Source organism: Musca vetustissima, unplaced genomic scaffold (assembly GCF_032173495.1).
Source record: "Musca vetustissima isolate MV318-11 ecotype Yass unplaced genomic scaffold, APGP_CSIRO_Mvet_v1 utg351, whole genome shotgun sequence".
Taxonomy (NCBI): domain Eukaryota; kingdom Metazoa; phylum Arthropoda; class Insecta; order Diptera; family Muscidae; genus Musca; species Musca vetustissima.
This window is the reverse complement of record NW_026879789.1, coordinates 11222-23996: the sequence shown is the minus strand read 5'-3', so window position 1 is coordinate 23996 and position 12775 is coordinate 11222. Positions and strand designations below refer to the sequence as shown.

At 33.6% G+C, this 12775-nt stretch overlaps 1 protein-coding gene across 1 annotated transcript in view; it reads right to left on the bottom strand.

Annotated features, from left to right (window-relative positions):
• LOC133324946 (uncharacterized) overlaps positions 1–11311 on the bottom strand; it is a gene marked incomplete at its 5' end in the record, with an annotated part of 107649 nt that extends 96338 nt beyond the window's left edge. The window contains 2 exons of the mRNA XM_061533768.1: positions 5941–6057; positions 10610–11311. Coding sequence (XP_061389752.1) covers positions 5941–6057; positions 10610–11311 — 819 coding nt within the window. The remainder of the gene's footprint in view (positions 1–5940; positions 6058–10609) is intronic.
• Between the last annotated feature and the right edge of the window lie 1464 nt (positions 11312–12775).

Here is a 12775-nt window from a genome sequence, read left to right as displayed (position 1 = left end):
ATGCACTCCCCCTAACGGTGGGCGGGTGTACTGACACAAATTTTTACATAGGTTCGACCGTATTAACGGCCTTGAAAATTAATGCAATTTCTGAAAAAAAAAAAACGTTAAAGGAACCTTACGACCTTGGAACTTCATAAAATATAAATAAAATATACCTCTATGCACAGATACTACATAGAAAACACTCAACTTCTCAAAAAACCCCCTTTCTCAAAACACATTTGTCGAAATATTTAAAAACGCGTAAATGGTAACTTTAATAAATTCAAAACTGAAATCCATAAGAAATATTGAAAAATCTTAATAATTTCTTTGAAAGACTCTTAAAAAAATACATACCTGAAGTATGTATTTCCCATCCATCCAACGTTTTTACTGAGAACTTGTGTTACGCTGTTGCGATGATGGTTCGATCTCATATGTATGTGTATTTATATTGTAGCTTAATTAAATTCGGAGAAATGTATTGCGTTTGAAATGGCGACTGCAAAAGGGTATATACATATATGTTTATATACACCTTATGAGGACATATAAAAGTTTCACAAGAAATGTTATATACCATTGGATATTAATATGAAATATGTATATTTGATTATTTGTTAACTACAAACAGGGGAAGATATTAAATTTAGGTAGGGTGGAATTTTTGTTATATGTTCCATAAAAAAATATATTTATATTGGACATTTTTTTCAAAAGGATTTACACCCTTTTGAGAATATGAACTGTGACGACTTCTGATGGAAAATGTACCTTGCACAGATACATGATACAATGTGAATTTCATGTAAATGGTGCACAAATCGAGTTAACTCGCCCTCATCTGCAAAATTTAATGCTGTTCAATCTAACGTATGGGTCGAGTTAACTCGGTTCAGATTTATATATATGTATGTAGAAATCCTCCTTTCAGTCCTAAGGTATTTATACAATGGACTGAGAGTACAAATTTTTCTCGTATGAGACTCCGGTCTTTTCGAATCGTACTGTCGTGAAAAAAATACCATTTGCATTATATGCTACTTTACAGGTGGCATTGCCTGATTTTGGTGATTTGTGCCAAAAATATTCTGTGAATTAATTAGCTGTATTAAATTTTATGGATTCTTACACACACACATTTACAATTATGTTGTAAGGTTACTATATCATTGCGTGACCCCAGAAGTTTATAACGACGCAGAATATTGGTCTTAGACCCACCTGTTGGTTTAAAAATTATAATGGATAAATGGGCGGATGGGCCGATGTGTCCGATGTGTGAGTGTAAACACGATACATGCCACAGTTAGGACCAATTTGGCACGTTGGACCGGCTCTGGACAAAAAATGATCGGTTAATATTTTGGGGAGAAATGGATCAAAAACTTAATTTTTGTCTGTTTGCTGTTTGCAATTATGATCCGAACGCCACCAAATTTTACATGGTAAAGGGAATCTGGCCAAAGAATACGCATGGTTGATATGATAAAAATAAAAATGGACATGGACTAGATATATTTAAGAATATTGACCGGAAGTGATTAGACACATCTCTATAATCAGGCGTAGAGAACGGTAATATAGCATTAATCGCTATGGAATTTTACACGAAGTTCCGTTTGGGAATATGGTAGTGATCAGATGATATATAGGGGATGGAATGGGCCGAAAAAATATTTTTGTCAGATGTTTTAGTCTGTTTAGAGGACATAAATATAATTCAAACATTACAAATTTTACACGTGGAATGAGAGGTGGTCTACTATTGTGAATGTCTGTTTTGATAATGATAGGTCAATATTTTAGAGGTCAAATAACAGCACATCCCATACGTTTATACCCTCAGACTAATGAGCATACACTTAGCTTAGCATACACTTTTCTATAATAATAGCAAAGTGGCAATAATAAGCCTAATAAAATATTGTTTCTTTCGACGTTTCAGACTATTGGGAGTCGATTTTCAAAGGGAGTAACCGATTTCATCCAAAATGAGGTTCCGGCTATGGTCAAGGACGACGCTTATAATTTTCAATGACAATCAGATAATATTTCGTGGACGAAATGGACCGAGAATTTTATTTATGTCGGGTTTTTAGCCAACATTATAAGGTGAACTTCACAAAATTTTCAAAGGGGAAGGCGATCTGACCAACTCATTCGAATTGATGTCATGTCATAACATCATATCAACTTACCAAAACTTATTAAAATTTGTTCACTTTTTAAGATTCCTCCCAAAATTCGGTATTTTGGAGAGTTTGGGCATGTCCTTCGACCAAAATCTCTGTAATTTTATACATCGAATTCTCATTGTGTAAAAAGTCTCCCCGCCAAAATTTATCAATGTTGGCCCAACTTTTCCGATAGCCCCTATATAACGGCACCTCCAAAACATTGGTATTTTGGGTTTTTAATTGTTTTATACCCTCAGCCTTATGACTAATGAGGGTATATACACTTTGCCAAGGCAAAAATGAGCATCATTAAAATGTTGATTTTAGGCTCCATGTTTCTTTGTACCAAACACGTTACAGACAATTTGGAGTCGGCTGGTGCGCAATATAACTCTAAAAGGGAGTAACCGATTTCATCCAAACTTTGCACATTGTAATGTTTCTTCCACTCTAGTTCGAGGATGGGACTAATCGGTCGAATTGGCTGTAATTTGATACTTTGGGTTCCCATTGCATAGCAAATCTGCGTGCGAAAAATTAATAATATTGACCCTTGATAGCCATTTGAAGCTATATCTAAATCTGAACCGATTTCATGAAACTTAACACACAACATTCTAGACCTAATTCATTACGCTACGCTAAATTTGGTGCAAACCGAAAGATATTAAGGGACTTTGGTACACCATTTACCTTAAATCGGACGAAAATATATATGGGAGTCAACTCAGAAAGTGATTCTGTGCATATTTTCAAAAGGAACCATGTGCCTATATGCCTAAAGGCATAATACCCTGTACAACAGTAGGGTGAAGGGTACAAAAATCGGACGAGAGAACGAAACTATAGCTATATATAAATCTGAACCGATTTCAACTAAACTCGGATCATAAATGCGACATTGTTAACAAAAATACATGGACGGACTCAGAACGTGATTCTATGCATATTCTTAAAAAGAATCATGTGTCTATCACGATTCTTTTTGCTGTTACAAACATATGCACAAAGACATAATACCCTGTACCTCAGTGTAGTGAAGGGTATAAAAAGGAGGTTTTATGGGGACTACCCTTTAAAGGGGGCGAATATTATTAATTTTTGGGAGGGAGGCATATTACAAAAAAGAATTTGGTTCAAGAACCCCAAAATACCGAAAATTGGGGGGTACCCTTATATGGGTACCTATATTTATAATTTATAGTGAAAAGATTTGCTTCCTTATAAGAACTCGACGTACTCAATTACAGTCAATTCTGTCGAAAAATACGATCAGAACCCCCAAACTACCGAAAATTTGGGGGTACCGTTATATGGGGAATACCAGAAAAACTGGACCTATATTTATAATTTTTAGTTGAGTAATAGTACCCAATAAGAACCCAATTTACAAAATTTTAGAGAATTCAGTTATAAAACGATAAAGAACCCGAAAATACCGAAAATTGGGGGTACCCTTATATGGGGGCTACCCGAAAAAATTGACCTTTATTTATAATTTTTGGTAGGGAGATTTGCTACCCAATAATAACCCAAAGTACCAAATTTCAGCGAATTCTGTCGAAAATGCGATCAAAACCCCCAAAATACCGAAAATTGGGGGTACCCTTATATGGGGGCTAGCCGAAAAAAATGGCTTATATTTATAATTTTTTGTGGAGAGATTTGCTACCCAATAAGAACTCGAATTACTAAATTACAGCCAATTCGGTGAATAAATCCGGTCAAAACCCCCCCAAAAACTGGAAATTGGGAGGTACCCTTATATGGGAGCTACCAGAAAAAGTGGACCTATATTTATAATTTTTAGTGGTGACATTTAGGACTAAATAAGAACCCAATGTTCCAAATTTCAGAGAATTCGGATGAAAAACGTGCTCAAGAACCCTAAAATACCGAAAATTGGGGGGTACCCTTATATGGGAGCTATCCGAAAAAGTTGACCTATATACATAATTTTTTGAGGAGATATTTGGAAGCTATTAAGAACTCAAAATACTAAAATACAACTATTTCGGCGGAAAAATACGATCAAAACCCCCAAAATACTGAAAATTAGTAGGTACCGTTATATGGGGCCTACCAGAAAATTTATATTTTTTTGTGGAGACATTTATTACCCAATAAGAACCCAATGTGGCAAATTTCAGCGAATTCGGTTGAAAAACGCGCTCAAGAACCCCAAAGTACCGAAAATTAGAGGGTACCCCTATATGGGAGCTATGCCTAAACGTGGACCGATAAAGCCCATCTTCGAACTTGACCTGCCTGCAGACAAAAGACGACTCTATGCAAAATTTTGACGATCTATCTCAATTCGTTTAGACGCTAGAGTGATTACAATAGACAGACGGACATGGCTATATCGTCATAGAATTTTACGCTGATCAAGAATATAGGGTCGGAAATGATTATTTCGATGAGTTACAAACGGAAAAACAAAATTAATATACCCTCCATACTATGGTGGAGGGTATAAAAACAGACATTTCAATATACGCCAAGTTTTGAAATCTGTTCTGGAACCTGCAAGAATCCACAAATTTTACAAGTTTTGCAATTTTTCACCACTTAAACCTAATAAAGGGGTACACCAAAAAATGGCATTTTCTTTGTAAACTTATACTCGATAAATTTAAATGCTAACTTCTGATTGGCTGTTGTGTTGATTTTGAAGTATTGTCATCAAATTTTGAAATATTTACTTTATTTCCGTTCCCGAATTTTTTGAATTATTTGGTACACTGAGAGTGATTTTGACATCATTCCCCTGTAACCGAATAAAAAATTAATCAATTACTTCAATCTAATCGAATTTTGAAGTTCAAATGTTCATCTAAATATTGCAATATTTTCATCAATGTTTGTAATTTTGCCACATTTAATTAGACTAAAATAATTTAATGTATAATTAAATATGTTTAAATATTGGCTTATTATAAAAATTAATTAAATAGGCCCCGATGCCCGGATGCCCGATGTATAGTTAACAATTCAATGGAAAAATTGAAGTGTAAACGACATTTGTCAATAAGTTATTTTATTTTTTTTCACATTAAATAAAAACATCATAACAATTGTGTTATAAGCAATATTTTGGAATTTTTTTGTTTATATTTCAAACATTTTTAACAAATAGTTTATTGTTGTTGTTGTCAGCGTTAGTAAAACAAAAGGTATTTATTTATTTATTTGTGTACGATATATGTATGTATACGTACATCAATAAACAAAAGCAATTTAATATATTGATTTCTAAAATAACAGCAACAACAACATCACACCACTACTGTTGCTTCTGACGGTGTGTTGATGTTGAGGATCCCGCTGCTACTGATGTCTATAACGATGACACGACAAACCATGTTCAATTAGAATATTGAATATAATATGATCCGGAATTTAACTACCCACCCATATCCAGAGTCCAGTACAACCTAGTCGAGTCTAACTAAAAGCCAACTATTTTATTGTGATATGCGGTGTGGTTGCTGTTAAAATATGCATTGTTAAAAATTTGTGTTGATTTATATGTTGATTGTTTGTGTTTACGGTTGGCTGGATGGCTGGCTGTGCTTGGTCCAAACGTTGGGTCTAGAGCTGGTCTGGATGGCAACTGGTTGAAATATGTGTCATAAATATTTAAATAATATCTGTTTTTGTTCTGCAACCAAGTATTAACAATACAAACAACCACAGAACAGCGGCCAACAACAAGAAATTGAAACCAGATAAAATATGTGTTCGAAAAAAAACAACAAAAAACGCAACATACCTGTTGACTGTTCAATGATTGTGGATTTTGCATGACTTTATCTAAAATATGCAAAATTATCTCAGCAGCCATTTCACGTTCCAGCTGAGTGCCTTTCAATTGCAAATAATTATCGAGCTGCAAATGGTTGGAATATTGCAAAAAAGAAAACAGAAATATAGAAAAAATTACCATTATATTAAATTGAAAAAAATGGAGAGTTATATTTATAGATATTGTTTTAAAATAGTGTAATTAAAAATATATATTTAAATTTATTTGTAAGCTGTTGCATAAAAATATGATTTTGTATGGTGTTTATATTTTATATAAAACACGAATGTTGTATAAGTATGAATAAGTGAAACGTAGTAAAATATATTATATTTAATGGATGACCAACAATTGTCTATCTAATAAAATACCATAAGAGATTAATCTACAGTAACATCTCCTAGTATCTTGAGTGATTTTTTATGAGAAAGAATGTATTTTGATATTTTATAGAACAGAGAAATTATGTATGGTCCCCTATGAGTTTGCTTTAAAGAGTTTTCTAAAATGTTTTGAATATACCACCACTTTCCGTAGAAAATTGACATCAAAATTACTAAGCTACGAGTTCAAATAGGACATCAAATAAACATCGAAGAAGCTATAAAAACAGAACGACATTTCTCATCAAAAATGGCAAGTATATCCAAAAACAAGGTCAAGGCATTCTAAGCTCCCCCATAGGCACCTAAAAAGTCAAGGATGGCTAAATTTTAGCATAACGATAGAACATACATAGCATTTTTTGAGCATTGGCCATTGCCATGGAATTATATAAAATTAAATATGCGATCTACAGAGATATGTGTACCAAATTAAATCAACCCATAAGCATGTCATTCTGAAATCTATGCAAAATTTGGGGTTTATGGTATATCATTTGTATGAAACCGAGTAAAACTATGTATGAGAGCCATATGTAAATCACTACCGATTCGAAGCACATTTGATATACGTTATTTGGTATGCTGCTGCAAAGCGCACAGTCCGCGAGTTCATGTGAATCAAATAAACGTTGGGGCTTTATTGCACAACATACATAAAATTGTTAGAAAATATATGCGGGACCTATATCTAAATCTGAACACATATACTTAGCACACATAATTTTAGTCTTAATTCAGAACGCCTTGCCAAATTTCGTGCAAATCAAAAGATAAATGGGGGCTTTAGTGCACCATTTACATAAAATACATATAGGAGCTGTATCTAAATCTGAACCGATTTTCACGAAACTAACCACACATCATTCTAGACTCATGTCAGTACGCTATGCTAAATTTCTTTCAAATCGAATGCACTAAAAAGACCAGCATAAAGAAAACTTTGGGGTAGCGTTAGATGGGGGGTACTCAAAAACTCGAAAAATATTGATAATTTTAAGCTTTGAGAATACGAAATCCAAATTACGACCATTTTGGTTGAAAAAAGTGCCAAAACTCTACAAAGTTCGTAAATATTGGGGGTTCCTTCATATGTGGGCTACCCGAAAAAATAGACAGATAGACAGATAATTAAGAAGAATAAGAAACCAATGTGCCAAATTGCAACGAATTCTGTTCAAAAACGCGCTCAAACACCCCAAAATGCTTAGTATTTAGGGGTATATAATATGGGAACTACCCGAAAAATGGACCAATATTCATAACTTATAATATTTATAATTATAACGAATTGGGTCAAAAAACGCTCTCAAAATCCATTTAATACGAAAATTTGGCGGTACCGTATATAGGGGTTATACCTAAAAGTGCAGTGCTTTGGCACATTATCGAACTACCTGTAGACAAAATACAACTAGCTCTATGCAAAATTTTGCAAACCTATCTACAGTGATTACAACAGACAGACGGGCATCTCCAAATCGTCATGGAATTTTGCGCTGAACAAAAGCGATATATAGATACGAGCTTCCCGTGACTTGATACCGATAATACATTCACTGCGGAATTCTGTGAATCCCAATTGAAACACATCGACTGTACGAAAGAGATAGCTGACATCAGTCCAAGGAATGAAGCCACACAATGTAAGCAGAAAGTACTACAGGGACGTGATTTGCTACGCAGTGATCGACAATAACAGTGTATCTGACAAACGTAGACTCCGCTAACAACGCAGCAAATGACAAGATCCTGAGAGGGCAAATTATTGACAGCATCTAAGTAAGTATCTAAGGCTGTGTAATACGCCGGATAAGTTTCGCATATGAAGTCAGAGCCTCCGTTAAAAAAATTGATATCTAAATGAGGGGATAGAATTTTAACTTCTAATATCCAGCACAAAATTCCTTAAATTTTCAAATAAAGTACCTGATAAATTTCTTCTGGAATGTATATCCAATTCCAATGGCATAGAAAGGTATTTGGTATTAAAAGAGCAACGGAGAACTAAAAGGTCTGTAGATTGAACAAAATACAAACATGTAGTTTAACAGTTGCCATTTTATAAATGTGAAAAACTTCAAAACTTCAAATATTTGCCCAACTGAAATTATATGGTGGGTCCGCGGCAGTCGTTCCCTTCATTTCGCTTTCATTTGTCTCATATATTTTCTTAAGGGAACCCCACCCATTCTCGATTTTAATTTTTCAAGATTTTCAATGGGCTGGTAAATCAATACCAATGCTTGTTAAGGTCTGTAACATTGCACATACAGTGAGTGTAATAAGTATTTTGCCTCAATATAAATTTGACAAAATTCTAATATATACGCCTAAAGCCAGCATACTAAAGATGTAAAATGAATTATGTATGATGGGATATGTTTGTGGACATATTTAGATCTCATTTCTGCAAGAATCACTGCGAAAGACCTATTGGTCACGAAGATATCGGCCAAAATCTATACCAACACAAAAATGATTATCACAAAAAAGTATTTTGCTTTTTATTATCATTTTTGAAAAAATCATTATATAACACACGCTTTGTCTTTTTATAGTTACCATTGCGGCTAACCACATACTAAAAACGATTTGGCGACGATTCCAATAAACCACGGCATTTTTTCGCGAATATTTTCTCACATTTACGTTCAATACATCCTCCAGCAATTTTTCATTTAATATATGGTAATTTCTCGTCCTAATCTCAAAATGAGAGTATTAGATATGGTCGTCGCGGCTTCAAAAGATCCCAAATAACTTTAGAATAATAAAAAGGAGGTTTTGCAAAATAAATCGCGAGGACAGGAACTTAAAAACTTTTAAAACCAAAATTCGACAAACAAATTATTAAAAAAAATACCGCGAAACCCCATTTTTCTGACTTCGAAAACTTTATGGTTCATTAATATTGATCTAGGAACCAATATATGAGATGAAAATAGCAATAAGGAGGTCAGATTCTAAGATATGAACGGTTTTGTGGCAATAGAAATACATCATTGGTCACGATATCTTCGTGACCAATAGGTCTTTCGCAGTGATTCTTGCAGAAATAAGATCTAAATATGTCCACAAACATATCCCATCATACATAATTCATTTTACATCTTTAGTATGCTGGCTTTAGGCGTATATATTAGAATTTTGTCAAATTTATATTGAGGCAAAATACTTATTACACTCACTGTATATATTTGAAGATTTAAAAGAGAAGAAAAATAATTTAAAAAAATTTCCGAAAATTCCAACGGTGTTAGAAAGAGTACATGTTTGGCTCTCGTTTGAACTAGGATTATTGACTTCGCTCTAAAATTAACAAAATGGCGGACCTTTGAAAAAATATCCTAAATATCCTAAAAATCGGCTATTTTTGACCAAAAACCAAGTTAAAAAATAAGGAAGATTCTCACCGATTGACTTTATCCTAGTTCATACGATAGCTATACACTCACAGACAAACGTGTAAAAATTTGGAATCGATTGGGTTATTAGTTTTTGAGTAATCGTGCCCGCCATTCGCAAAAGAAAAAAAGTTTGAGAAGCCCTTCAGCCGTCACTTGATGCGTCCCCTTAATTTATATTTCCAACTTTTTGTTGCACTTACTGATCTTTTCTCTGAATTTAAAACAAAATGTTACGCAAAACTACAAAATTCTCTATTTGTTCTAATTCTTGGCCGACTTAAAGAAAGTCAAAACTTTAAAAAGACAGTTATATTTGTTCAAACTTAAAAAGACAGACACACCGGCACAAAAAAACTAAAATTAGGTGCATAAAGTGAAGCAAGAAGAAGACAAAAACTTTTGGACGATGGTGTCACAAAATTTGTGGTTGTTTGAAAAGTTCCAAAAACGGAAGAAATGGGAAACTAAAGTTTTCTTCAAAGGAAAACACATTGCATTTTGATGAAAATTTTCGTTTAATAATCATGGTGTATGATTGCTGTGAGAAAACAATGACGTATACGCATATTTCGCCATACATATTTAAATTTTACGGAAGCATGGAAAATGATATTAAGTTCCCAAAAATTAAAATCTTCAGATATTGTACACGAAGAAACTTCGTGGAGAGTTACTATGTACTCATAAATAAATAAAATATACACAACTCTTCGACATGGTGGCGTATGACTATTTTTAATAACATAGTCCACGGGTGCTTATGATTGTTATTAATTAAAATTACTTAAACATAATGTTTTGGAAAAACTTAAATAAATAATTTTCTGAAAAAAAATATATTACCTCATGTAACATATCAATCAAAAACCCAGCTTCTCCTGGCAAAAAATGTTTATATCTGCGCAGGGTATAATCCAAACTGGCCTTTAATAAATCCGATGTATTCGTCTGTTGAAATCCTGAGGTGAGGGCACGAAATTTATTATAGATTTTCAGTAAATGATCACGTATACAATTCGAAAAATCTGGTGTTAGCCATGTTGTATTGCCAGCATCACGTTTTTCACAAGTACGCTTTGAGAATCCCTCAAACCCCCTCGGACAATCAGAAATAACCGGTACACCTCCTGGTGCACTTGTAGGCCAATGGACACCATATGCCGTCTCCGCATGACAAACATGTACTGCACTGCGATCAATTACAGTGATATAGACACTTTTCGAAACCGGTTTCACGGTATTGGAGACCACACATGTATATTCAGCAGATTTTTGTATATTATTAATTTTCAAAATACTACCATCCGGATAGAGATCTTCCCACATGACAGTTTTTGGATCGGATTGAAATAGCTGGCCATTTCGTGACCAACTGTAACCGAGTTGTGCATATCGCTTGATATCATCGTTGCCGGGTGATAGACATCTCACTCGCAGAGAATCGCCTTTGTGCAGAGTGACACTGGCCGGATCAACACGTAGCCGTGGTGGTGATTTTATGTGGACATGCAGGGAGCGACATTGCTCTACGCCCCAATCAATGACCTGAAATTAAATAGAGGGATTTTAAAGAACATTTTTCCAAGGTACATTTATTATGGTGAATTTTTAATGAATTATTTTTAAGAATATGACTTTAAGGACCAACAAAAGGTGTGGATTTTTTAACGGATATTTTTTCAAGGACCCACATAAGTTGTAGATTTTTTAAAGAATATTTTTCAAGGACCCACATAAGGTGTAGATTTTTTAAAGAAAATTTTTTCAAGTACCCACACAGTGCGAACATTTTTTAAACAACATTTTTTCAAGAACGCACATAAGCAGGAGATTTTTTAAAGAATATCTTTTTTAAGGACCCACACTATGCGAATACTTTTTAAAGAATATTATTTGAAGTACACCCACAATGCGTAAATTTCTTGTAGAATACTTTTAAAAGGACCAACTTAAGGCGTATATTTTTTAAAGAATATTTTTCAAGATCCAACATAAGGCGTAGATTTTTTAAAAATAATTTTTAAAATGACCCACATACGGCGCAGATTTTTTTAAAAAAATATTTTTAAAATGACACACATACGGCGTAAATTTTTTATAGAATATTTGTTCAAGGACCCACATAGCGCGTAGATTTTTTAAAGAATTTTTTTTTCAAAGACCCAAAAAAGGCGTAGATTTTTTTAAAGAATATTTTTTCAAAGACCCACCAAAGACGTAGATTTTCTTAAAGAATATTTTTTCAAAGACCCACCAAAGACGTCGATTTTTTAAAGAATATTTTTTCAAATACCCACAAAAGACGCAGATTTTTTTAAAGAATATGTTTTCAAAGACCCGCAAAAGGCGTAGATTTTTTTAAAGAATATTTTTCAAGGGCCCACAAAAGTCGTAGATTTTTAAAGAATATTTTTTCAAAGGCCCACAAAAGGCGTATTTTTTATAAAAATAAAGATTTTTTAAAAAATATTTTTAAAATGACCCACATACGGCGTAGATTTTTTATAGAATATTTGTTCAAGGACTCACAAAAGGCGTACATTTTTTAAGTTAAGTTTTTCAGATATCGCCATATCACTGGATTGCATTTCGATTTCCATGTCGATAGAACTTAATACCACTTTATGTTGCCAATTTTTGGATTAAAGCTAACATTTATTTACTCTAACCAGATACATTTTAAAAATATTATACTTGGCAGAGGGCAGTCCACAAAACATCAACTGGCACGCGCTGGCATATCAGATATCATAATTTTCACATTCAGCTGGCTATGCAATGCCATTTCAAAAGAATGCAAAAAGCCGGTAACACACAAAGGAAAAAAAGTTAACAACTCTTTGCAAACGCTGCTTTGTAACGGGTGTCAGACATTCAGCTTGTCTGTTTTGCTCTTTACACTGACATACATTTATAAAAAATAAAAAAATCCAGTAGCATCGTATGCGGATCATAAAAAAATATTATATATATACAATTTTATAACACAACTATAAGGACATTGGTTTG